Source organism: Somniosus microcephalus, chromosome 5, assembly GCF_052327205.1.
Source record: "Somniosus microcephalus isolate GS21.2 chromosome 5, FLI_Smic_1.0, whole genome shotgun sequence".
Taxonomy (NCBI): Eukaryota; Metazoa; Chordata; class Chondrichthyes; order Squaliformes; family Somniosidae; genus Somniosus; species Somniosus microcephalus.
Genome location: NC_140991.1, coordinates 273,602,250 through 273,629,708, shown reverse-complemented (window position 1 = coordinate 273,629,708; position 27,459 = coordinate 273,602,250). Strand labels below are relative to the sequence as shown.

Below are 27,459 nucleotides of genomic sequence, written 5' to 3'. Positions count from 1 at the left end.
CTCAGGGCTACACTCTCATGATTGCTGTGCTGGTCTGTTTCTTCTCTCACATCACCTTCCCATTTATGTGGCAAAACTTTACTCAGCACATTCCCAAAGTGGCAAAGCTGAGATTGGGATCTTGATGTATTCACACAAAGTCACCTTACATCATCTCAAATTCTGGCCAGCAGGTGTTGTTCAGTGAATCTAGAAACCCCAAACTGTAATACAAGAAGTCTTAAATGAGTAATTACGTGTTTGGAACAGACAAGAGGGTTTACCTGTCGTGCAGGTGATGCCAACACATTGGCATGGACCCATTGCATACCATTGTGTGGCACAGCAGGTTAGAACACTGATGTCCAATCACACAGTTTATCTACAAAGTATTAACCATGCACACTGTCTCTGAAAAGGAATTGAACCATGGTTTTTCTGAAGCAGTCACATTGCAGTGTGCTCGTGTCAGCTTCTCTTGCCTGCCATCAAACATTGGATACCCATTCTAACTAAAGTAGTGGAGCGTTGTGTAAGTGTCATTCTCGATACGTTTCCATAATACCAGTGGAAACGTATTGGGGAGTCCAAAACTAGGGGCCATAAATACAAGACAGTCACCAATAAATCCAATAAGGAATTCGAGAAAAACTTCTAAACTCAGAGAGTGGTGAGAATGTGGAACTTGCTACCACATGGAGTGGTTGAGGTGAATAGCATAAATGCATTAAAGGGGAAGCTAGATAAGTACATGAGGGAGAAAGGAATCGAAGGATATGTTGACAGGATTATATGAAGTAAAGTGGGAGGAGGCTCATGGAGCATTAGCACCAGCATAGACCAATTGGGCCGAATGGCCTGTTTCTGTGCTGTAAAATTCTATGTAATTTAAAATAAAGCCATTGGTACTGATTCCATTGCTGTGCTGATTGCGCATGGAGCGATTGAGTGTAACTTTCTTACCCCTGTTGGGATTCTTCCTAGATCGTACTGGAGAACAGTAGTCGAGAAGACAAGCACGAGTGTCCATTTGGTCGTAGCAGCATCGAGCTCACCAGGATGCTGTGCGAAATCCTCAAAGTGGGAGAACTTCGTAAGTTTTCATCTTGCTATTCTAAATACAGTCGCATAGTTTCAGTTAAAATACTGTGCAAAGAAGGCGCCTCTGTTAGTACCCATGCTGTTAAAAAGTTTAAAGGAAAAATGAATAAGTTTAACATTCTTTTTATGTTATGTTCCTGTCAATTTAATTTTTTGGGAAGGGACGGGGTTTTGAACGTGAGACTTTGGCCCATTCTTGGGTTTCTGTGCCCTGCACCACTAATGATGGCGAGGGCAGTGTGGCGATTGGGCTCCAGGCCACTACCAGTGCTGCTACTCGGAGCTGCACATATCAAAGAGCAACTCCTCCAGCTATTCATTCTTACGGAAGCATCTGGCCTTTGCTTGGCACCTTCCAAAATGGCACCACTAGAAACTCTGTGTGGGAGAACTCTCGGGTTGACCCCACATCCCACAGCTCCAATGTGTATTTACTAGTGCTGATGACACTAATGGACCCCCGCTCTCCCCACTTCAGTGGGTTACTAAGCACAACACTGAAGCCGCTGAAATATTTTTTGCTAAGAATGATAGCTAAACAGAGGGATCGCAGGCGTTCTTAGCGATTGAAATCTGTTTATTGCTGTCCCCAACCCCTTTCCAATACTGTTTAATCACACATATATTGTCCAACCCCTCTGAGAACCTGACTCTGCTATTCTGAGAGGAGAGATGGCTTTTATAAAAAAATAAAATTGACAAATCAATGTTGAATTTGGTCTAGTGCTGCGAGCATCTCGGGTGTAAAAGTGGCAGATAGGTTCAGTTGCCCAGTTTACTCAACCTATTCACCCCTTCAGTGAGTAAAAATTTCAGAGTAGGTGGAGGAAAGGGGCAGGATTTGTTTTATCTGGTGGTGACCATTACATTCACTGAGTTGCTAAGATTTTTGAAATCTTATTTGTACTTACTGATGGTTGATGAGCAGCATCTCTTGGCAACTTAGACTGCAGAGAGAGGTCAATTTATTACTGGTAGGTTGACAAAATTGCTGGGAATGACTGAGAAAGTTTTGGAAATGTTAACAACAACTACTTGCATCTATGTAGTAAACCATCCTAAGGCGCTTCACAGGAGCATTCTCAAACAAAATTTGACACTGAGCCACATGAGATATTAAGACAGGTGACAAGAGGTAAGTTTTAAGGAGGGTCTTAAAGGAGGAGAGCGTTGTAGAGAGTCTGAGAGCTTTAGGAAGGGAATTCCAGAGCTTAGGGCCGAGGCAGCTGAAGGCACGGCCGCCAGTGATGGAGCGATGAAGATCGGGGATGGGCAAGAGGCCAGAATTGTTAACACAAATAGAGGACAGCAACAGTTTAATCTTTGCCTGTGTTTCTTTTGTAAGTAGGTTAATGAGGTTTGTGGCACTGTCCAGGCCATCTTATTTTAATGCTGTACCAAACCCCATTGATATGTAAAGTACTGAAAATATTTGTAACAAGGTTTGCGATTAAGAACATTGAGACTGATAGCCCATGTAATCGTACAGAAGTCTGTTATTATTATGGAGTGAGATGTACCAAAAGTGCATGACATTTTACAATCAAAATGAGTAAGATGTGATCGAGAAAGGTACATAAGCATTTGAAGCAGGAGGGCGAGCAGGACAGGGGGATTCGTTTTAGATTGTTACAGGGCTATGGGGAGAGAATGGGGCAGTGGGATTAGTTTTGGATTTATACAGGGCTATGGGGAGAAAATGGGATTTGTATGGGGTTGATACAGGGCTATGGGGAAAGAGTAAGACATTGTGATTAGTTTTGGATTGGTACAGGGCTATGGGGAGAGAGCGGGGCAGTGGGATTAGTTTTGGATTGGTACAAGGCTATGGGAGAGAGCAGGGCAGTGGGATTAGTTTTGGATTGGTACAGGGATATGGGGAGAGAGCGGGGCAGTGGGATTAGTTTTGGATTGGTACAGGGCTATGGGAGAGAGCAGGGCAGTGGGATTAGTTTTGGATTGGTGCAGGACTATGGAGAGAGCGGGGCAGTGGGATTAGTTTTGGATTGGTACAGGGCTATGGGAGAGAGCAGGGCATTGGGATTAGTTTTGGATTGGTGCAGGACTATGTGGAGAGAGCGGGGCAGTGGGATTAGTTTTGGATTGGTACAGAGCTATGGGAGAGAGCGGGGCAGTGGGATTAGTTTTGGATTGGTACAGGGCTATGTGGAGAGAGCGGAGCAGTGGGATTAGTTTTGGATTGGTACAGGACTATGTGGAGAGAGCGGGGCAGTGGGATTAGTTTTGGATTGGTACAGGGCTATGGGAGAGAGCAAGGCAGTGGGATTAGTTTTGGATTGGTGCAGGGCTATGGGAGAGAGCGGGGCATTGGGATTAGTTTTGGATTGGTGCAGGGCTATGGGAGAGAGCGGGGCAGTGGGATTAGTTTTGGATTGGTGCAGGGCTATGGGAGAGAGCGGGGCAGTGGGATTAGTTTTGGATTGGTGCAGGGCTATGGGAGAGAGCGGGGCAGTGGGATTAGTTTTGGATTGGTGCAGGGCTATGGGAGAGAGCGGGGCAGTGGGATTAGTTTTGGATTGGTGCAGGGCTATGGGAGAGAGCGGGGCATTGGGATTAGTTTTGGATTGGTGCAGGGCTATGGGAGAGAGCGGGGCATTGGGATTAGTTTTGGATTGGTGCAGGGCTATGGGAGAGAGCAAGGCATTGGGATTAGCTTTGTTCCTAGAGAGCAAATAATAAAAACGACAACAGAGAAGGTCATAGACTTAGGTAGCAGTGGGGAAATTAAAAACCAGAGCGTATCAGGAAGGGGCAGAAGGTATGGAGTAAAAGGTAAAGTAATAAAAAGGGCAAAAGCAGGAACTAAGTGTCACAAAACATATTTGAAAGTTCTCTATCTGAATGCATGTAGCATTCGTAACAAAATAGACGAGTTAATGGCACAAATAACTACATATGGGCATGATCTTGTGGCCATTACAGAAATATGGCTGCAGGGTGACAATGCCAGGGAATTAAACATACCAGGTTATTTAACGATCAGGAAGGACAGGCAGGAAGGAGGGGAGGTGGGGTGGCTATGTTAATAAAGGAAGGAATCACTGTAATACAGAGAAATGATATTGGGTCAAAAGATCAGGATAATGAAACAGTTGGGTGGAGATAAGGAATAATAAGGGGAAAAAAACACTAGTGGGTGTAGTCTATAGGCCTCCGAACAGTTGCAACTCTGTTGGACGGAGTATCAATCAGGAAATAGTTGAGGCTTGCAATAAGGGAACATCTATAATTATGGGGGATTTTAACTATCCTATTAATTGGACAAATCAAATTGGGCAGGGCTGCCTTGAGGATGAGTTCATTGAGTGTATTAGGGATGGGTTTCTTGAGCAGTATGTAACTGAACCGACCAGGGGGCAAGCAACCTTAGATCTGGTCCTGTGTAACGAGACAGGATTAATTAAAAATGTCCTAGTAAAGGATCCCCTTGGAATGAGTGACCATAACATGGTTGAATTCCATATTCAATTAGAGGGTGAGAAGGTTGGATCTCAAACAAGCATGCTAAGCTTGAATAAAGGAGACTATGAAGGTATGAGAGCAGAATTGAGTAGAGTGGATTGGGAAAATAGATTAAAGGGTAAGACGATACATGATCAGTGGTGTACATTTAAGGAGTTATTTTACAACTTCCAAAAAATATATATTCCACGGAGAAGAAAAGGGTGTAAAAGAAAAGACAGCCATCCGTGGCTAAGTAAAGAAATTAAGGATAGTATTCGACTAAAAACAAGGGCATATAAGGTAGCCAAATCTAATGGGAGGATAGAGGATTGGGAAAACTTTAAAAGACAGCAAAAAATAACAAAAAGATTGATTAAGAAAGGGAAGATAGATTATGAAAGTAAATTAGCAAAAAATATAAAAATAGATAGAGTTTTTATAGTTATATAAAAAGAAAAAGGGTGGCTAAAGTAAATGTTGGCACCTTAGAGGATGAGACCGGGAAATTAATGGTGGGAAATATGGAGATGGCAAAAACACTGAATGAATATTTTGTATCAGTCTTTACAGTAGAGGACACTAAGAATATCCCAACACTGGACAAACAGGGGGCTATAGGGGGGGGGGAGCTAAACACGATCAAAATCACTGAAGAAGTGGTACTCGGTAAAATAATGGGACTCAAGGCGGTTAAATCACCTGGACCTGATGGCTTACATCCTAGGGTCTTGAGGGAAGTGGCGGTAGGGATTGTGGATGCATTGGTAATAATTTTCCAAAACTCCCTGGACTCAGCAAAGGTCCCGGCAGACTGGAAAACTGCTAATGTAACACCCTTATTTAAAAAGGGCGGTAGACAGAAGGCTGGAAACTATAGACCGGTTAGCCTAACATCTGTGGTAGGTAAAATTTTGGAGTCCATTATTAAGGAGACAGTAACAGGACATTTGGATAATCATAATTTAATAGGACAAAGTCAGCATGGTTTTATGAAGGGGAAGTCATGTTTGACAAATTTGCTGGAGTTCTTTGAGGAAGTAACATATAGGGTGGATAAAGGGGAACCAGTGGACGTAGTGTATTTAGACTTCCAAAAGGCATTTGACAAGGTGCCACACAAAAGATTATTGCTTAAGATAAAAAAATCACGGGATTGGGGTTAATATTCTGGCATGGATAGAGGATTGGCTATCTAACAGAAGGCAGAGAGTTGGGATAAATGGTTCATTCTCAGACTGGCAATCAGTAACTAGTGGTGTTCCGCAGGGGTCAGTGCTGGGTCCCCAACTCTTTACAATCTACATTAACGATTTGGAGGAGGGGACCGAGTGTAACATATCAAAGTTTGCAGATTATACTAAGATGGGAGGGAAAGTAGTGAGTGAGGAGGACATAAAAAACCTGCAAGGGGACATAGACAGGCTAAGTAAGTGGGCAGAGATTTGGCAGATGGAATACAATGCTGGAAAGTGTGAGGTTATGCACTTTGGCAGGAAAAATCGTAGAGCAAGTTATTATCTTAATGGCAAGAAACTGGAAAGTACTGAAGTACAAAGGGATCTGGGGGTCCTGGTACACGAAACTCAAAAGGTTAGTATGCAGGTGCAGCAAGTGATTAAGAAGGCCAATGGAATGTTGGCTTTCATTGCTAGGGGGATAGAATATAAAAATAGGGAGGTATTGCTTCAGTTGTACAAGGTATTGGTGAGACCGCACCTGGAATACTGCATACAGTTTTGGTGTCCATACTTAAGAAAAGACATACTTGCTCTCGAGTCAGTACAAAGAAGGTTCACTCGGTTAATCCCAGGGATGAGGGGATGGACATATGAGGAGCGGTTGAGTAGATTGGGACTCTACTCATTGGAGTTCAGAAGAATGAGAGGCGATCTTATTGAAACATATAAGATTGTGAAGGGGTTGGACCGGGTGGATGTGGGGAGGATGTTCCCGATGATGGGTGAAACTAGAACTAGGGGGCATAGTCTTAGAATAAGGGGCTGCTCTTTCAAAACTGAGATGAGGAGGAACTACTTCACTCAGAGGGTGGTAGGTTCATGGAATATGCTGCCCCAAAAAGCTGTAGAAGCTACATCATTACATAAATTTAAAACAGAAATAGACAGTTTCCTAGAAGTAAAGGGAATTAAGGGTTACGGGGAGCGGGCAGGAATTTGGACATGAGTCTAGGTTCGGATCGGACATGGCCCTGTGGGTAGCGGAGCGGGCCCAGGGGCCGTGTAGCCTGATCCTGCTCCTATTTCGTGTGTCTAATTCTGTTAGATTCAGGAGATGGTTCTGTGATAGTAGATTGGCGGTTAGGATCAGATCAGCCATGATCTTATTGAATGGCGGAGCAGGCTCGAGGGGCCGATGGGCCTACTCCTACTCCTGCTCCTATTTCTTATGTTCTTATGATTGGTGCAGGGCTATGGGGAGAGAGCAGGGCATTGGGATTAGTTTTGGATTGGTACAGGGCTATGGGAGAGAGCGGGGCAGTAGGATTAGTTTTAGATTGGTGCAGGGCTATGTGGAGAGAGCGGGGCATTGGGATTAGTTTTGGATTGGTACAGGGCTATGTGGAGAGAGTAGGGCAGTGTGCTGGAAACTTCTACGGTTATGTGTCTACATTATCCAGGGAATGAGCACCTGACCTAGCTGATCGTCTGAGGCGTGGGAGGAGGAGAAGCATTCTCAGATTTGTTACGGTGCAAATATATTGCCGTTGTGTTCCAAGGGTTAATTACCAATTTGTCACCTCCCGTTGGGACTGTCCAGCGTTTGAGGGATAGCGCTTGTGTCATCACACACGTTGTCTAAAGTCACTAACTAGCTGACAGATTCTGTGTAATGGAACAGTAGAAGATGAGATGGTTCAATTCAAAGGGCCAATGAGCTAATTTGGAAGATAGTTAAATTACTATTTTGCGATAAATAAGCTTACAGTTTGCAAAATAAGCTTCGCAGACCTGCCCTGGTACTTGTTGCGTTTACTGTGATGCATCGGTTTGCAATGACCTGAAGTAAAATGAATAAAGCGCTTGGGAGATGTCAGGTATTTAAATATTGTTTGAAAAGCAAAGAGAAAACTCATGCCCTAATCTCCCCTTACTAATAATTCAAAACAAATTAAATACAGTAACACCATAACATTCTATTCAATATATACTAGCCAATCTCTTGTGGCACACAGGAACAAAATCAAATATAGGCTTGAGGTGAAGCAGGGTTAGAGGCCGAAGATCATTTGAACAAGGTGGCAGATGTAATTCAGACCCCACTTTAAAGTCATACATTCTGTCCTTATTTTTAAGTGTCAGCCTCTGAGTCAGAAGGTTGTGGGTTCAAGCCCCAATCCAGAGATTTTAGGACATAATCTAGGCTGACACTCCAGTGCAGGACTGAGGGAGTGCTCCACTGTCGGAGGTGTCGTCTTTCAAATGAGAAGTTAAACCAAGGCCCCGTCTGCCTTCTCAGGTGGACGTAAAAGATCCCATGGCACTATTTTGAAGCGGAGCCAGAGGAGTTCCTCCTGGTGTCCTGGACAATATTTATACTTCAACCAACATCATTGAAACAGATTATCTGGTCATTATTTCATTGTTATTTGTGAGACCTTGCTGTGTACAAAGAGTTCCCTACATTACAACAGTGACTGCGCTTCCAGAGTACTTCATTGGCTGTAAAGCGCTTCGGGACAGCCTGAGGTTGCGAAAGGCGCTGTATAAATTCAAGTTCTTTCATTAGAAGTGACTGATGCGTCCTCTCTGCAAGATGATTTCTGTACCACTTCTAAAGACAGTGTTACTGGGGGAGAGTCGATGAAAGAACTGTTGAACAGTGTAGTAAATTTGGATGTTATGAGTGAGCGCAGTGGCTGACATTTAATATAGAATCTAAGGTGGGAAAATTCGGCTGCTTTGCGCTAATGGGGCACAGTAGAGCGCTAATTGAAATCATTGTGTGGCTTGAGGATTGAGGCGGTCATACTAAAGATGTTAAACACCAAACTAGAGTAACCAGTGGCAGTGCTGCATATCATTCTTATCGAATGACAAACTCGGTGCAATGTAGGAATGTGCCTAAAAGTACTGGGAGGGGGATTTGCCAGGGGTTCATGGTTAATTTATTTGCTTTTCGGTCAAAGGCTTACTAAGCCTTTGCAAAGAGCATTTTCCCTTGCACTGAGGTTTTAAATAAGTAATTTAAAAGTACTCTGAGTCCAGAGAGATGTATAAGTGCTGTGTAGGTGCAGAGGCGTTGGACAAGAATCTTATTCTGTCAACATGAGAAATAGACCATTTGACAGCTTTTAGGAACTTGTGCTGGAATGGATGTACTCTGATGACACCAGCTGCAGACGTCCTCAATGTGCGAGTCCATCAGGAACAGAGAACATTGACTATTCTTCATGGAATAGGAGCAGCATTGACTGAGTTTTGCTATTAGTTAGCTCAGAGCCTCGACGAGGCTCAGATTGTCAACTAAACCGAGCAGACATTGTTTTGTCCTTCCATCCAAGGCCTTCTGCCTCTTTTAACCCCCACCCCGATGGAGGACGGGGATGGGGGGGTGGTTTAAAATATCAGGATCGGGCAACCCGACCCCAACCGATCCCATTCCAACCCTTTAAATTGCAGAAATTAGGCCATGGATGAGGCTCCCTTAATAGGCAGACCAAAGTTGCAGCTTGTGGGGTTCCCGGCAGCTGATCTGAGGTGGGAGCTGCCGGCTCCCCAAGGTAAGTGGCTCTTTTAGTACTCCTTATGGGCCAGGAGGAGCAAGTGTGCTCCCCCTCAGGCTGCTCAAGGAAGCCTTCGGCATCCCCCAGCCCTCCCGTTCGCCAGCCTTCCTCTAGCACTCCTGATCCCCAGCCTTCCCGATCGCGGCCCAGAGCTGATGCTCCCTTCCCAGTGCAGGGGCTGCAGCCTCCTGCGTCTAGTGTCCCCTCCAGCCAGTTTGTCAATTTGGCCGGCTGCTGTGCAGAAGGCAGCCCTATAATATTACATAGAATTACAGCACAGAAACAGGCCATTCAGCCCAACTAGCCTGTGCTGGTGCTGATGCTCCTCACGAGCCTCATCCCACCATACATCAGCTAACCTTATCTTCATATCCTTCTATTTCTTTCTCCCTTGTGTGCTTATCCAGCTTTCCTTAAATGCGTCTATGCTATTCGCCTCAACTGCTCCATGTGGTAGCGAATTCCACATTCTAACCACTCTCTGGGTAATGAAGTTTCTCCTGAATTCTTGATTTGATTTATTAGTGACTATCTTACATTTATCACACCAAGTGGAAACATCTTCTCTATGTCTACCTTATCAAACCCCTTAATAATTTTAAAGACCTGTATCAGGATTAGGGTTCTCTCAGCCCTCAGCCTTCTCTTTTCTGGAGAAAAGATTGCCAGCCTATTCAGTCTATCATCCTTGTAACACTTTTTTTTGCTCCTCCCCCAGTGCCTCAATACCCTTTTTGTGATCTGGTGACCAGAATTGTGCATAGTAAGTGTGGTCTAACCAAGGCTCTATAAAAGTTTAACATAATGTCCCTGCTATTCAATTCTATTCCTCTAGAAATGAACCCCGCTACTTTGTTTGTACTTTATGGCCTTGTTAACTTGTGTTGCTACTTGTAATGATTTGTGAATGTGTACTCCTTGATCCCTTTGCTCTTTAGACTCTTATTTTCCAAAGAATATGTGACCTCCTTATTCCTCCTACCAAAATGCACCACCTCACACTTATCTGTATTAAAATTCATTTGCCATTTACACACCCATTCTGCAAGATTGTTAACGTCGTCTTGTATTTTGCCGCAGTCTTCCTCTGTATTAACTATATGCTAATGAGCCCCTACGGTTAAGATTGGCAGCCTTGCTTGGTTTTCCACGTGCTCCCCTGCACCCTCCAGGCCTCCCTGTAAGTATGGGGGCCGGAAGTTCAGTTCCACTGTACTGGACAGCATTTGTACATCAACATCAGTGACTGTTTATTGTCGTGATTGTAAAACTAAAGCTGGAATGTAAAGCAATTGCAGCATTTTGCATTTCTATCAGGCTCCTCAAGTGGATAATGTTATGGAAACCCGTGCTAAACATAAGATCATGGAGCATCTGGATAGAAAGAAAATCATAAAAGATAGCCAACTGTGTTCATGAAAGGGAGTTCTTGCTAATCTAATTTATTGGTTTGCTTTGAAGGTGGGACAACAAGCTTGATAAGGGTAAGGCAGTAGGTGTGGTTTATTTGGATTTCAGTAAGGCCTTTGGTACAGTTCCTCTGGAAAGGCTGGTAGTAACAATAAAGAAATCAGGAATCGGTGGAAATATTTTACAATTGATACGTAATTGGTTGGCCAATAGAACCCAAAGTGTAGTGGTACAGGGATTGTTATCAGCCTGGGAGAGTGTTACCAGAGGTGTCCCAGGAATCTGTTTTAGGACCTCTTTTGTTTAATATCATAAATGATCTGGAGCTAGGAGTCACAAACACAATGGGCTAGAAATTCAGTAGGCTTTGCGCCCAGTTTTCGCCCAAAGAGGGCTTTTGCGCCACTTGCTGAGATTGCGCCGATATTCAGCGCTGCGGTAATGGCGGCGTTAGCCAGTAGCGCTGCGCCACCACTGATGACGTCATCGGTGTGCGCAGTGCCCTGCTTCCGCCCCACTACCAGCCCGACCGCCATATTTAGTTGCGGCCGCCTCTTCCGCAGCGGCCGCAAACAGCGATCTGAAAACGGGGCTGCCCTGCAGCCTTAGTGGGGCGAGTTAAGGCGGAGGTGCGGCCGGCCGCCTTTTTTGGCGGCCGCCTGCCCGCACCTCCTTCCCCGGCCTCCTCCACCCCGCGGCATTGCCGGCTGTTTTCCGGGAGCCCGGCACTTCTCCGTGGTGCCGGGCTCATTTGCCGGCACTAGCGAGCGGCGATCTCGCTGTTGCAGGCACCTCCCCCTTAAGAGAGGGAGGAAGGCCTGCAGTACCGCAGCCTGCCGCTCCGCAGCGGGTGGCGCTGCGGCACCTAGCGCGTCGAAATTCAGTTTCAGCGCCCCAAGCGGGGGCGGCCACACCCTTGAATAGCGGCCGGCTTCGACTTGGGGCGCTGAAACTGAATTTCCGGCGGGCGCAAGTGGCTCCGCGCGCAGCGGTAACTTCTGGGCGCAAGCGAGCTGGCGGGCCCAAACTGAATTTCTAGGCCAATAGCTTTGTATCATCTGTAAATTTAGCCATTGAAGGTGGTAGACTCCAAAGCTGAACAAGTTAAACTACAGCAGGATTTGAATGACCTAGTGGATTGGGCAGACAGGTGGCAAGTGAAATTCAATGTAGAGAAATGCAAAGTGCTTCACATGGGGACAAAAAAATCCAATAAGGCACTGTAACTTAAATGGAAAGAAAATAATGTGGATGGAAAATGAAAGAGATCTGGGCGTCGATAAGTTGAAGCTATCCCAACAATGCTCAGTGGCAGTGAATGAAGCAAATCAGATGTTGGGATGTAGTAAAAGGTCAATATGGAGCTGAAATAGTGAGGTAATCCTGCCTTTTATAAATCATTGGTGCAACTGCACTTAGAATACTGTGTACAATTCTGGTCGCCAGAGTACAAAAAAGATATTGCAGCTATTGAAAGGATACAGAAGAGAGCAACCAGAATGATTGAGAGGACGGAGAGATTGGATTATGAGGAACAATAAATGTAAACTGGGCATATTCTCACTGGAAAAGAGAAGGTTGCTAGGGACTAGATAATGTAGACTGTGTCGAACTGTTTCACCTTGTCCCGAACAGTAGAACCAGAGGACACGGCCTGCGTGTGAAGTAAATTCAAAACAAATGTGAAAAATAATTATTCCAATGAGCGAATGGTCAATCCATGGAACAGGCTCCCTAGGGAGACGGTGGAAGCACATAGTATTGATTCATTCAAATGCAAATTAGATTGATTTCTTTCAGGAAATAATATTTTGGGATATAGTATATGAGTAATTTGAGACATTACGTGGTAAGTGTAGCATGCTTGGAAAGAAAATGGTGACTTTGAACCAATGGTTCCCAAAGCTCTCCATTACTGGGGTTTTCCTTGCTTCATGACTAGGTATGTTGTAACCTACTTGATAGAGATTGATTGCTATGATTAGTCCAACAACTCTATTATTGTTGTATCATGCGACTTGTATCATGCGACTATTAAGAATGGTAGAAGGCAATCTAGACTGGCCTTGGCTATTTTTCGACCAGCAATTCCTATGTTCCTAAGCAGAGACAGCTCAAAGTGCTTTACTAGGCAGTGGACATTGACTGACTGGGTGAGGAAAAGGAAGAGGGGTGTTGGGGGAGACCGGGGTGAAAGGAAGGGTTCTTAGAAGGAGGGAGAGATGTGACAAAGCAGAAATGTTGAGGGTAAGGATAGTGGATCAAGGAACAGCACCTGGCAGAGATGTCAACAAGGAGTAATCGGTGTTGGGAGGATGAGCATAGAGATGTACAGCTAGAGGGAATTGTTGAGGTAGGATGAATTTGAAGGTGAGGATGAGGATCTTTAAGTCAAATTGCTGGGACAAGGGAACCAGTGGAGTTTGGCGAGGATGGGGATAAGGTGGCGATGCACCTTTTGTACAAATGAGGCAGTGGATCATGACTTCTGGATGAGCTGTAACTTGTGGAAGTGGGGACTCTTGCAAGGAGCGCATTGGAGAAATCACACCTTGAGGTGTTAAAGATGTATGTTAGGATTTTGGCAGCAGAGGGGGAGATAACCGTTAAGACGTGGGAGAGGAATCTTGGCGTAGGTTGAGTACACCAAGGTTCTATAATCTGGACTAAACCTGAACTTGGTGGTTGGAGGCAGGAGGTCACGTGATCAAACCTCCAGGAATACTTCCAACCAGAGTTGGCAACCCTAACAGGAACATAAGCAAGGTTCATTCTTGTACACTGCTGTGTAATTGTTGTAAGGAATGCGTTACCAACAGTTTTAATTCTCATTCTTGAATTGAATGTTTTTAATCTTTTATTTTTTAATGGCACTATGGAGCTTTAATTGCTTTGCTCTGTGACTGTTAAATGAGTAGTGAGCTGCACATGGCTGATGACCAATTGTTATCTTAATAGCTTTAAAATATCTCGTAAATCAAATCATTATCTTTGTTAAATATGCTCTAATTGCGTGCTTGATGCTTTGGCAACAAATGGAAGTAATCAGGCAGCTAATTGCATGATCATGTTAAAGCAGAGTTCACCAAGTTATTTACTTTTAGTTCTGAATATGTTACTGACAGACATTCATAGAACCATACCGCGCAGAAGGAGGCCATTATACCCATCGTGCCTTTGCTGGCTCTTTTTCAGAACATTGGCCCAGAAATTCGGGTCTCCACGGGTGAGTACGCACGAGGCACTCACCCGTAAGCCCAATGGAAGTGCCGGTTTCCTGCATGCGCGGGAAACCTGCACTTCCGTTCCCCTGAAAGCAGGGGTTCAGAGGTCGAACGCGTGCGCGGGAGAGGCTGCGCGTGCACATCGAACGTCGTTTTTTTTTACAGGTTTTCCCAGGAGGGTAAGTCTCCAGAAGTTAGACATTTAAAAAGCAGTCATAAGACCTGCTTTTTACAAGGTAAGTGGTGAATTAATTAAAATTAAAACATTTTTTTCCACAAGTTTATTATTTTTAAATACTTTAAAGAAAGGTAAGTTTATTTTTAGCCCCGTTAGAAAATAAAATAATTTTTTTCAAAAATTTAAATTATTGTTTAAAATAGTTACTTCATGTAGTTTATAGTTTATTTAAAAAATGTGATTTTTAAAAATTTAATTGAAGATTTAGTGATGTTTTGGGGCCCGTAGTATTTATAAGTTTTGACAGCTCTTCCTGTCAAACTTATGAATGAAGCATTCCTTGCTCCGATTGGCTCCCCATGGCCCACGTGATCCCAGGGGACGCATCGAACTAACTGCGCCCCTGGGATACGCAAGCACTGCGCGCCGACAGCTGGAGCAGGCCCAGGATCGGAATCCCACGCGGGCCCACAGCTCAACGGCCGGCGCGGTAGGTAAGTGCAGGTCGGGGGCTTACACCCGCGGGAAGCCCCCGACCCAAATTTCTGGGCCATTTGTGTTTTGGGTGTAGCTTTTGTCAGCTCTGTATTTTGCGCTCCACACGTTTTTTATTCATCAGACTGCAGACAGAGGCCCCGAAATTCTTGGGGCCAGAGAGGACAGAAAGCATGATTTCAGGACAAGGGTTGTGGGGGCGGGGAGCGGGAATTTGTGGTGGAACCCAGTGATGCCGAGATGCGATCCCATTTGCTATGGCCCTTTAAATTCAGATGAGGGGTGGGAATGTGTGTCGGGTGGATCTGCCACCCACACCCCTCCCACATCAAGAACAACAACAACAACTTGTATTTATGTAGTGCCTTTAATGTAGTAAAACGTCCCAAGGCGCTGCACAGGAGTATTTTAAGACAAAGAATTTGACACCGATCCACATAAGGATAAATTAAGGCAGGTGACCAAAAGCTTGGTCAAAGAGGTAGGTTTTAAGGAGCATCTTAAAGGAGGGTGGAGAAGGTGGGTCTGGGGGATTTTCTGGGCTTTGCTGAAAGACTCTTCCCCAGTACACCACCTGATCGATTTGACAGGACCTGTGCCTGCTGAGAGCAGATATGGCTTCTGTTATGGGCCGAGTGAATGCCCCAGACTTTTACTAGAGTAGTTTTTTTTTTACAAGGATAGATGTCAGCTGTGGCTCAGTGGTAGCACTCTCGCCTCCGTGGGCTCAAGTCCCACGCCAGAGACTTGAGCACGTAATCTAGGCTGACACTCCAGTGCTGTGCTAAGGGAGTGTTGCACTGTTGGAGGTGCCATCTTACGGGGACGTAAATGATCCCATGGCACTATTTCGAAGAAGAGCAGGGAAGTTCGCCCGTGTCCTGGTCGATATTTATCCCTCAACCAACATCGCTGTAAAACAGATGATCCGGTCATTATCATATTGCTGTTTGTGGGACCTATTGCTGTGCGCATGTTGGTTGTTCTGTTTCCCCACATTACAGCAGTGACTGCACTTCGAAAGTACTCAATTGGCTGTTAAGAGCTTTTGGACGTCCTGAGGTCATGAAAGGTGCTATATAAATGCCAGTTGATTCTTTCTTTAACCTGGGATCAATTGCCTTACTGTGAAGGCACAATTGCTACACTGTAGGTGAAGACTTTTTTGACCATTTTTTTTCTTTGGCCCAATAGGGCCTGGCACAGCTGGACTGGAGTGGCTGTGGGCCACTCCATCTTCCAATAGGTATTGAGGTGTGCGCCACACTGAAGCGCCCAACCTGCTTATGCAAAAGACCCCGGCCCTGGGATCAGAGCCAGTGTTCTGACATTTGCAAAAAGGTGCACAATTGTGGGCAGTTTGTGAATACAAAGTAGTTGGCACATGTAGTTAGTCTAACCATGCATTCAGGATAGAAGTTTAACATTGCTGGAAGCTGTTTTGGCATCACACCAGCACTAAACATGTGGAGTGTAAATCAGGTGTCACAACCGAACTAATTCCGAAGCAAAGCAATGTGAAACTGCCCCCCCTCCAGTGTCGTTTTGGCCCTGACTCTGGGTTCAGGCTGCATTTACACTAACTGCACTATCATTGTGAAGCAAAACCATTGTGCATCATTTCTGCATTTAGTGTGAGAAAACGGCAGTGCTGCCAGCCCATTGTTCTGACATACTGAGCTCTAGGAGCCCACGATCACTCCCTTCTTCCATTAAAAACATATTTAAAAAGGGTTTATTCTTAAAATAATTTGCTCAGTTTAAGAAACCCATATTAATTTGTTTATACAAAGCAAAAGTTTTTACAACGAACATCCTCGATTGTAGAGTTGAGTACTATTGCACTGCTTTTTTGAGCCTAGAATGCAGCTTTCCTGCTTCGCAATCAGGATATTCGCAAATCATCCTAACCTGATCAATCTGATCACGACTCTAATCTGCTATTTGCATTATTGGTTTGGGCACTGGTTTAAATAAGCAATGGGCTGTTTCATTTTCTTGTCTTTGAGATTGTCTGTGCTTCAGACTTTTTCTCTTTGCTTGATGTAGATTATAATCAATGCACACTAACGTTACAATCACGCAAACATCGGCTCCCTAATGGCTGAAGGTTTCACGGTCAGTGCCTGATCTGTGCTGAGTTAGTGTCCACTTTCTACTATTCAAACTGGCTGTTTCAACACACATATTCTGCATTGTGTTTTATTCCCTTTTTTTGGACATGGGTTTTTCTCAGTCTATGTCTGTGTGCATCTCTCATTCTCTATCTGTTTCTCTGTCTGTATGTGTCTCAGTCTCTATCTGTCCCCCTATCTGTGTGTCTCTCACTCTGCATCTGCCTGTGTCTCTCAGTCTGTATCAGTTTGCCTCTCTGTCTTTATGTCTCTCTCAGTCTGTCCCTCTGTCTGTGTGTGTGTTTGTGTCTCAGTCTCTATCTGTCTGTCTTTCTCTTCCTTGCTCACATTAAAACTACTTTTAACCAACCACTAAAGTGATTTTGCCATGGCTGGGGCAATACTGCCAGCCACCGTGTCAAGTACAGACTATTTATAAAATAGACATTTTCTTGGGAAATCATAAGTCACCTCCTTTTACTATATTACTAGCTAATGTCCCATAGCATTGCTCACATTGAGTCCAACATTTTGTAAGAACAGAATCGTTATGTCAAGTCGTATTATCGGGGGCACTGATTTGTCAGCATTGGGGGAAGCCCCTGAGATCTGGAAGTACTGGGAAGGGGGCCTGGGGCCTGGCAGTACTTTGAAGGAGAATTGCAGGGTTTGCAAGCACTGGGATGCAGAACATTGGGACAGGTCCCAAATCTGTGATTAGTAAAGAAGTAGTTCTGTGATCTGGGCAATATTTGGAAGGATGATCCAAAGGTCTGGAAACATTTAGAGGGGACAGTCCTAGGATCAGGAATCACTGAGAGAATAGTCTAGGGATTTATGAACACTGGCATCTTGGAGTAGGGGAGGGGATGTCCCATGGTTCAGGACAATTGGAAAGGGAGTCTAGGAGCATTTGGAGGAGAATGACCTAGCAATATTGGAGGGGTGAAAAGGATTAGCAAGCCGAGAGAGAGAGAGAGGAAAACCCAGGAGAATGGGGCCAAAACTGCAATTGACCCCAATTGAACGATCAGACAGCCTCCACCATGTTAGAATCATAGAATAATACAGCACATTTGGCTCATCGTGCCTGTGCTGGCTGTTTGAAAGAGCTATCCAATTGGTCCCACTCCCCTGCTCTTTCCTCATAGCCCTGCACATTTTCTCCCTTTAAATATTTATCCATTTACCTTTTGAAAGTTATTATTGAATCTGCCACCCTTTCAGGCAGTGCAATGTAGATCATAACTTGTTGTGTAAAAGAATGGTTTCCTCATGTCGTCTCTAGTTCTTTTGCCAATTACCTTAAATCTGTGTCCTCTAGTTGCTGACCCTTCTGCCACTAGAAAGGGTTCCTCCTTATTTATTCTATCAAAACTTCATGGTTTTGGACAATTTTTTCCCTATCATTTCCCATGCATTTAAGTTCCTGCTTTAAAGCATTTAGGCCATTATTAATGCATTTGCTTAATTGTACAGCTTTTAATAAACATAGATTTCCATAACGAACAAAATTACCTCATAAGATGTTCAACATTTGTGCAGTTTCTGAGTTTTATGTAAAGATAGTTACCTTTAAGGTCCCAAAATGGTTTCCTGTCGTTTTTGGAAGAAAAATCTTTAATTGAAAGGGAAACTAAAGGAGAGGGGCTTGCTGTGATTGACATGGATAGCAGCCATTCATAAAGAAGTACTCTAATTTAAATTCATCTTACAGCCAGGTTTAAATCCATGGAAAAAACAAACTCAAATACTATTCGACTTTTCCCATTCTCAATAGCAATCTTTTTGAGTTCTAAATCGACCCTCATTAAAATCTACCATCTTTAACTAAGCTATTAGTCACCCTTCCTAACATCTTCTTTGGCTCTGCCTCCATTTTCTTTGGTTGCGCCTGTCTGAAGGGCTTAGGGATGTTTTTCTACATTAAAAGGTGTTGTATTAATGCAAGTTGCTATTGATTTCCTGGTGTGTATTGGTGCCTTCAGGTGATGAGGGGAAAAATTTGGGGTGAAGAAACGAGCAAACATCATGATTGTAAATGTATAGGTGTGAAGAATTTATTATACATTGAAAGGACAGATAGATAAACAGCCAGTGAATGGATGTTTCTTTCCTCCCCCTTCTGTTCAAATAGGTCCATAGGTTTATCTCTTGAGGTTTCCAGCAATACTTCGTACATCAGCCTCACCTAATATTGTGTAATAACAGCTTCTGAGATTATTTGATTCCGATTAATATGATAGACCTTAATCATCTTAGATTCGTGAAAGATACAAAGAGGTTTGACTAGGCAGCTGAGATCAAAATCCTTTGCAATCATTTATGAGGCAAGTTGTCCAGACATTTATTTTTTCCTGCTGATATCCAGATTACCTTTAATACTACAGCTGTAGTAACCCACAGAGTATTCTTGTGTATCTATGTCAGATAAATCAGAGAAATAGAGTGAATCCTATTTTATATAGTAATCTTGGTGCTGTTTGCATCACACAGCGATGATATGCCAGTATCGGTTGATAGGTACAGTCTGTTGGATCTGTACCTAGCAGATGGCCTCTGTTGTCCACAATGAGCTGATTGCAGACTGCACCAATAATTCAACTGGGAGAAGCAAGAATATGTGGGACCATCACAGTTTCCATAGCCCATGTGAAGGAGTGTCAGCACTGGCTCAGTGGTAGCATTTTTGCCTCTGAGTTAGAAGGTTATGGGTTCAAACCCCTCTTCAGAGACACAAAATCTAGGCTGACACTCCAGTGTAGTACTGTGGGAGTGCTGCACTGTTGGAGGTGCCATCTTTCAACTGAGACATTAAACCAACTCGGGTGCCCTCTTAGGTGGACATAATGGATCCTGGGCAATATTTATCGCTCCAAAAACACCCCTTCAAAAAACAGATTATCTGGTCATTTATCCTCGTCGTTTGTGGGAACTTGCTGTGTGCAAATTGACTGCCGTGTTACCTACATTACAACAGTGACTACATTTCTTTTAAAAAAGTAATTCACAGGCATAGAAAATGTCGCTTGTGAATTTGATATCTCATCCTGCAGACGGCATAGGTTTAAAAGATGGGCTATTGTGCCAGAGACATGGGCTCATCAGGGCTTCAGACCAGCCTCCAGTCAAAAATTATTGTTGCTGATGAATGCTGGAGCCATTGGGGGGGTGTGTGGGGCGTCAGGACCACATCAACCCGATGCGCACCCCCAGCCCAAAGTTGGCCAATTTTGTATGTCAGGACTCAGCCAAAACTTGATCCAGATAGTTTCTTCACTTAACTTTTTAATTCCCGATCGTGGTTCGGGTTCGAGTCTGATGCAAACGGCAGCGCAGCATTGGAGGATGCCATCATGGCTGTGCTGTGCTGAGTTGGACAAATGTGGACTTTGACCCACCATTCTCCACCACCCCCCCCCCCCCAAATCCTTCGACCTTAGCTCTGTCCCATTGCTGATTTTTGGTTATTTGCCCAGTTGGCTGTAGTGTATGTAACTGTTCTACCTTTAAGAGAACTATTGTATGTAACCGTCCACCTTTAAGAGAACTATTTTAGGTGTGGCACTACTTTATCCTGGCTGCTGTATACTGTAATACCGACGGTGACCACACCGGTATATAAGTGCTGTGGCAGAATTTATTGGGCAGATTCGCCCTGACCTTCGAATAGTAAAGTCCTGTTTAAGTTACTCTTGTAGTCTGTGTATTACTTCGCTATACAACCCACAGACTTTACATTGGCTGTTTCATCCATAGTTGGCGGCATCAACCTGTGGTGCCACAACAAGTACCCAATCTCGGTTTGTGGGGAAGAGGCCAGGCACTTCCCATGGGTAGGGGAACGCGGAGGGAGAGTCATTGTCTCGTATAATCCAGGCTGCCATGGATGTTGCTGGCAAGATCCAATTGAGGAAAAGAGGGAAACAAAAGTACTGCCCTCACCAAAATGCACTTTTTCATTAGTTTTCCATTTAATCTAATTAAATAATTTAATTTATTCATAAAATCTGCCTTTGCTTCAAATGTTTTTTGCACCAGTGGAAGAAGTAGAAAAGGAGCAGTGCTGGTGAATCATCAGTATTTAAATTGAAAGGAAGAATTAATTACTTTTGCTAAACCTTGTGCTTATCAAGGTTAAGGGTGGCCATGTTGGAGAATGGAACCCATTTTCCAATCTGTTATGATCTGGTGCCAGCATCGAGCACGCCCAGGCCAAGTGTGGAATAGCGATCTGCAGAATAAAGCTTCCTTTATTCTGCCCCAATGTTAAAAGAGAATTCTCTTTTTTCTGCTGTAGTGCGAATCTTTCCAAATCAAAATCTGTTATCCTGGTGCCTTCTCTAAATGAGATTAATGAAAGAAGAAAGAACTTGAATTTATATAATGCCTCTTCATGTCCTAAAGTGCTGCACAACAAATAAATTCATTTTCAACAGTAGTCATAAATGATATGTAGACAAACGCAGTAGCCAATTTGTGCACAGCAAAATTCCACAAATAGCAAATGAAATGAAATGAAGATGGGAAGACAGCGGGGTCGGTGCAGGCAAGTCCCATGGGCCATTTTAATTGCCCGCTGCCCGTGTCCACTGGGTGGGCTAGGTTAAAATAGGCCGCCTTGTGTATTGAGTCACTGCGAGTTATTTAAAATGAGAATGAAATTCAAAACAAATTCAATTTAAAACAACATTTTGAAATGGAAGAAAAGAATCTACTGCCTTGAATAGTTTGCCTATACTGCAAGCAATACTTAATTACTTTCTTGACAAGATTGTGATGAGTGGCTTCAAGCTGAATGCCCCATTGCGAAAGTCTTTCAGAAACCATTAGTTTTATATTATGAATTGATTCCGTGACAGTGAGGTTAAGCTGTCCATGTTCTTGATGGATGAGATCGTTCTTGTTAAACAAATTGAAATCTCACTGCTGAAGCATCAATTTTAAATATTAAAAAATGGTTTGCTTTGTCAATATTTTGTTCTTTGCATGTGCCTTCAGCACAGCAAGATGTCACCTAGAAGAATTATTTCCAACAATTGATTAAATGGTACAGGGTAATAACTTGAGTTTGGGGCGAGTTCACTATTGTTAGTTTTACCTTTGAGAGCTTTTTGCATTATATAGACCTTCAAGAGAGTTAAGGATGCTGGTGCTTCAATATTGATTCTTGTAAATAATGCTACATTGTATGGGTTCAAAATTGATTGAATTACTAGCTATTTCCCTTTAAAGCAGAGAAAAGGGACAAGTGAGAAATGTTTCCGATTATTTGGAACTTAAAATGGATACTTGCCTTTATGCAGCATCTAGTCACATCAGCACATCTCAAACTGCTTTATTCAGTGAATCACTTTTGAAGTGCAGTGACTTATGTGGGCAAATGTGGTAGCCATTCTGCACCACCCATGTCCCAAAAGTAGCTATGAAGAAAGAACTTGCCTAATTATATAGCACCCTTCACATCCTCGGGACACCCCAAAGCGCTTTACAGCCAATGAAATACTTCCGAAGTGTAGTCACTGTTGTAATGTAGGAAACACAGCAGCCAACCTGTTTTTAGTTTGTTGGTTGAGCGATAAATGTTGACTCGGACACCGGGGAGAACTCCCCTGCCACTTCTTCAAATAGTGCCACGGGATCTTTTATGTCCACCTGAGAGGGCAGGCAGGGCCTCGGTTTAATGTCTCATCCAAAAGACAGCACCCCTGACAGTGCAGCACTCCCTCAGTACTGCACTGGAGTGTCAGACTAGATTATGTGCTCAAGTCCCTGGAGTGGGACTAGAACCCACAACCTTCTGGCTCACAGGTGAAAATACTGCCATTAAGCCATGACTGACACCACATGTAGTTGCTTTGAATAAATTTACCATCGCCTTTATGCTCTTTATGTATTCAAATGCTTGGCTTATTACTGATTGAACTTGTATTTCTTTTTAAAAATCTGATTTTTTTTTAAAACACTAGGTTATGTGCTCCAATGCTGGAATGCAACTTGGAACACAGGCCAATATTTATCCCTCCACCAACACCATTAAAACATGATCTGGTCATGTATCTCATTACTTTTTGAGGGACCTTGCTGTGAGCAGATTGACTGCTGCATTTCCTACATTACAACAGTGACTGCTCTTCAAAAGTACTTCATTGGCTGTAAAGTGCAATGGACTGTACTGTGTAAGGAGCTATAGAAATGCAAGTTATTTCTTTTACCAACTGAGTCAAGCTAACATTTCATATTAAATTTAAAAATGCATTTTGTTCCCATTTGCTATTACATATAAAATGTGCCTATTTCTACTATTGTGTCAAAAATGAAGCATTTTTGCCTTTGTTCAGATAATTGGATCCTTATCGATGGCCATTACGTGCACAGGGTTAAGATCAGTTATTTCTAGCTGTTTTCTGTATGCTGCGGGGAATTTCCATTATAATCTTGGCTGATAGTCACTTCCAGGGCACAGCAGGGACATGCTTTGGTCTGGATGTCCTTGGTATGTATGTCAGTGGGGATGTTATCAAAATTACTGGTTTATGGTTCCAAGGAAAAATAGATGGGATCATATAATCACAATGACAAAACTCATGGTATTCCACCTAACAAAAATGACTATGACTTATTCAGTCACTATAAATTGCTGGCCCTGGATAGAACCAAGGAATAATTTTTTTAAGTAATTGTGAAGCTATCCATGAGAAAGATGTTCCAAATCTCAGTGATTGTTACAAGTAACATGAAGGATTTCATCCTCCCAGATAGGCTGTGCCAATAGTACTTTGTAATTATCTGATAAATACCAATATTTAGAAGGTTGAGTTTTGATGGGCCAAATGTTATCCTAGACATTTTCTAAAATTCATTCACTGGATGTGGGTATCGCTGGCAAGGCCAGCATTTATTGCCACCTTCTTGAGCCGCCGCCTTGAACCGCTGCAGTCCATGTGGTGAAGGTACTCCCACAGTGCTGTTAGGTCGGGAGTTCCAGGATTTTGACCCAGCGACGATGAAAGAACAGCCAAGTCAGGATGGTGTGTGTCTTGGAGAAGAACTTGGAAGTGGTGGCGTTCCCATGTGCCTGCTACTCTTGTCCTTCTAGGTGGAAGAGGTCGCGGGTTTATGAGCTGCTGTCGAAGAAGCCATGGCAGCTGCTGCAGTGCATCTTGTAGATGGTACACACTGCAGCCACGGTACACAAGTGGTGGAGGGAGTGAATGTTTAAGGTGGTGGATGGGGTGCCAATCAAACGGGCTGCTTTGTCCTGGATGGTGTCGAGCTTCTTAAGTGTTGTTGGAGTTGCACTAGTCCAGGCAAATGGAGAATATTCCATCACACTCCTGACTTGTGCCTTGTAGATGGCGGAAAGGCTTTGGAGAGTCAGGAGGTGAGTCACTTGCCGCAGAATACCCAGCCTCTGACCTGCTCTTGTAGCCACATTATTGGTCCAATAGGTTCCTGGTCAATTGTGACTCCCATGATGTTGATGGTGGGGCTTCAACGATAGTAATGCCATTGAATGTCAAGGGGAGGAGGTTAGACTTTCTCTTGTTAGAGTTGGTCATCGCCTGGCACTTGTGTGGTGTGAATGTTACTTGCCAGTTATCATCATAAGCCTGAATGTTCTCCAGGTCTTTCTGCATGCGAGCACGGACTGCTTCATTATCTGAGGAGTTGCGAATGGAACTGAGCATTGTGCAGTCATCAGTGACCATCCACACTTCTGACCTTATGATGGAGGGAAGGTCATTGATGAAGCTGCTGAAGATGGTTGGGCCTAGGACACTGCCCTGACTGCATCACACAGCGCTGGACTATATTTTTAATTGGGGCTGTAATGTTTGAGCGTGTGTATATTGTTATCTGTTACCTAATATTTGAACTGTGTGTGTAATAATATGTTTTTTTTCTCTTAAATCCTTCCCCTCGCTTCTCCTCCATCCCCTCCCCTCGCTTCTCCTCCATCCCCTCCCCTCGCTTCTCCATCCCACCATTTTCCCCCGTTGTCCAATTCCTGCATAACCCTGCAGCCAGTGACACCTGCAACGAATTCCACCCCATGTTTTTCACCCACGACCAATCATTTGAGGAGTTTTTCTGCATCTGCATCCAGCTGCTAAATAAGACGTGGAAGGAGATGAGAGCAACATCTGAAGACTTCAACAAGGTCAGTGTTGCTGCTGTGTTGCTGAGCTGTGCTAGAAGTGAAGGTGGTGGTCTCTGGTTTATAACCCTACAGCGAAGGATGATCAACAGTTACATATTGTGTAATGTCAGCATATACAATGAGAAAACAAAGTCTTGACATATGGTGAAGTTCTTTTATAGCTTAAAAAAAGTACCAATGACGGCTTCCTTTTGAATTTCATGAAGAACTTGAAATAACCGCTCTGGCAAATGTTGCTGTGATATTGCTACAATGTGTGACCGCTTTTGATATTCCACTCTACTTCAGCAGCAGTTAATTTTCCAGCAAGATTACTTAAATTGAACCTTTGACTACATATTCCACAAGTCCGCAGAGATTTGTGAGCGTAACCCTCGGATGCTTCGTCCCAATCTTTCCAGTTTTTGTGTGCGTGGAAACCTGTTTTAATGCAAGGCTGGCATCAAGTGACCTTTGTAGTCATTGCTCAAGCTGGTTAAGACTGTAGATAAACTGGTACCTATATAGGCAAGCAGTCCTTTATGTCCCCTGTTGTATTACAAGGCACGGCACAGTGCATTCGCCAAGGAGCGGTCAGTTTTACAGGCTGTCTATTCCAGAAAGTTTGCAATGAAGCACCAAATGGACTGAAAATACAGACTGAATTTAATTAGGCTTTTAATAAATAAATGTAAAAACAAACGCATCACTCTTGGGGACAAGAAGAGTAAGTTGGTGCCCTTCCAAGTGTGTTCTCACTGTTAATGGTATTCTTAAAGTGGTTTGGATATACTGGCTGACACTGCAGCTGATAGTACCTTATACATTTGGGAATGCTGTATTGAGTTTGGGATGGCAGGAATCTTACAAAAATAATGACATAAAACCGATTTTAGATGTGTGGTATATAAGAGGAGAAATATTTGTCTGGTTTCTGTAAAGAATTGGCCTGGAAACAGAAAAAGGGATAGAAATTGGACCTCCTGCCTGTTACGTGATGAGGCCCTTTTTCGGGGACCAAGTGCTTTGATACTTTAAAAGCATACGAACCGTAATTGGGTCGTGCCATTTTTTAGGCATTCATGGCAGTTGCTTAAAACTGACATTCGACCCCTTACATTGTAAATCATAGAATCACAGAATGGTTACAGCACAGAAAGAGGCCATTCGGCCTGTCGAGCCCGTGCCGGCTCTCTGCAAGAACACTTCAGCTGGTCCCACTCCCCCGTCCTTTCCCCGTAGCCCTGCAAATTTTTTTCCTTCAGGTACTTATCCAATTCCTTTTTGAAAGCCACGATTGAATCTGCCTCCACCGCCCTTTCAGGCAGTGCATTCCAGATCCTAACCACTCGCTACGTAAAAAAAAGTTTTTCCTCATGTCGCCTTTGGTTCTACTGCCAATCACCTTAAATCTGTGTCCTCTGGTTCCCGACCCTTCCGCCAATGGCAACAGATTCTCTCTCTCTACTCTGTCTAGACCCCTCATGATTTTGAACACCTCTATCAAATCTCCTCTCAATCTTCTCTAAGGAGAACAACCCCAGCTTCTCTAGTCTATCCACGTAACTGAAGTCCCTCATCCCTGGAACCATTCTTGTAAATCTTCACTGCACCCTCTCTAAGGCTTTCATATCTTTCCTAAAGTGCGGTGCCCAGAATTGGACACAATACTCCAGTTGAGTCTGAACCAGTGTTTTATAAAGGTTCATCATAACTTCCATGCTTTTGTACTCTATACCTCTATTTATGAAGCCCAGGATCGCATATGCTTTTTAACTGTTTTCTCAACCTGCCTTGCCACCTTCAACAATTTGTGCACATATACCCCCAGGTCTCTCTGTTCATGCACCCACTTTAGAAATGTACCCTTTAGTTTATATTGCCTCTCCTCGTCCTTCCTACCAAAATATGTCACTTCGCACTTTTCTGCATTAAATTTCATCAGCCACGTGTCCGTCCATTCCACCAGCCTGTCAATGTCCTCTTGAAGCCTATCACTAATCCTCCTCACTGTTCACTATACTTCCAAGTTTTGTGTCATCTGCAAATTTTGAAATTGTGCTCTGTACACCCAAGTCTAAGTCATTAATATACATCAAGAAAAGCAGTGCTCCTAGTACCGACCCCTGGGGGAACCCACTGTATACCTTCCTCCAGTCCGATAAACAACCGTTCACCATTACTCTCTGTTTCCTGTCACTTAGCCAATTTTGGATCCATGCTGCCACTGTCCCATTTATTTCATGGGCTTCAACTTTGCTGGCAAGCCTATTATGTGGCACTTTGTCGAACGCCTTTTGGAAGTCCATGTACACCACATCAACCGCATTGCCCTCATCAACCCTCTCTATTACCTCATCAAAAAACTCAATCAAGTTAGTTAAACACGATTTGTCTTTAACAAATCTGTGCTGGCTTTCCTTAATTAATCCACACCTCAGCCATGCCCTCTGCCTCCATGCATAGGTCTCCATTTTGGTCCCTAATCAGCTCCACCCTTCCTCTTACTACCAGTTTACTATTTATATGCCTATAGAAGACTTTTGAATTCCCTTTTATGTTAGCTGCCAATCTATTCTCATACTCTCTCTTTGCCCCTCTTATTT

General features: G+C 43.7%; 1 protein-coding gene across 6 annotated transcripts in view; it reads left to right on the top strand.

Annotated features, from left to right (window-relative positions):
- Positions 1–27,459, top strand: part of elmo1 (engulfment and cell motility 1 (ced-12 homolog, C. elegans)) — a 351,678-nt gene that overhangs the window by 208,780 nt on the left and 115,439 nt on the right. For all 6 annotated transcript variants that reach the window (XM_085988968.1, XM_085988965.1, XM_085988967.1 and 3 more), the window contains 2 exons: positions 964–1,072; positions 24,738–24,874. In XM_085988968.1, the coding sequence (XP_085845094.1) occupies positions 964–1,072; positions 24,738–24,874 (246 nt within the window). The remainder of the gene's footprint in view (positions 1–963; positions 1,073–24,737; positions 24,875–27,459) is intronic.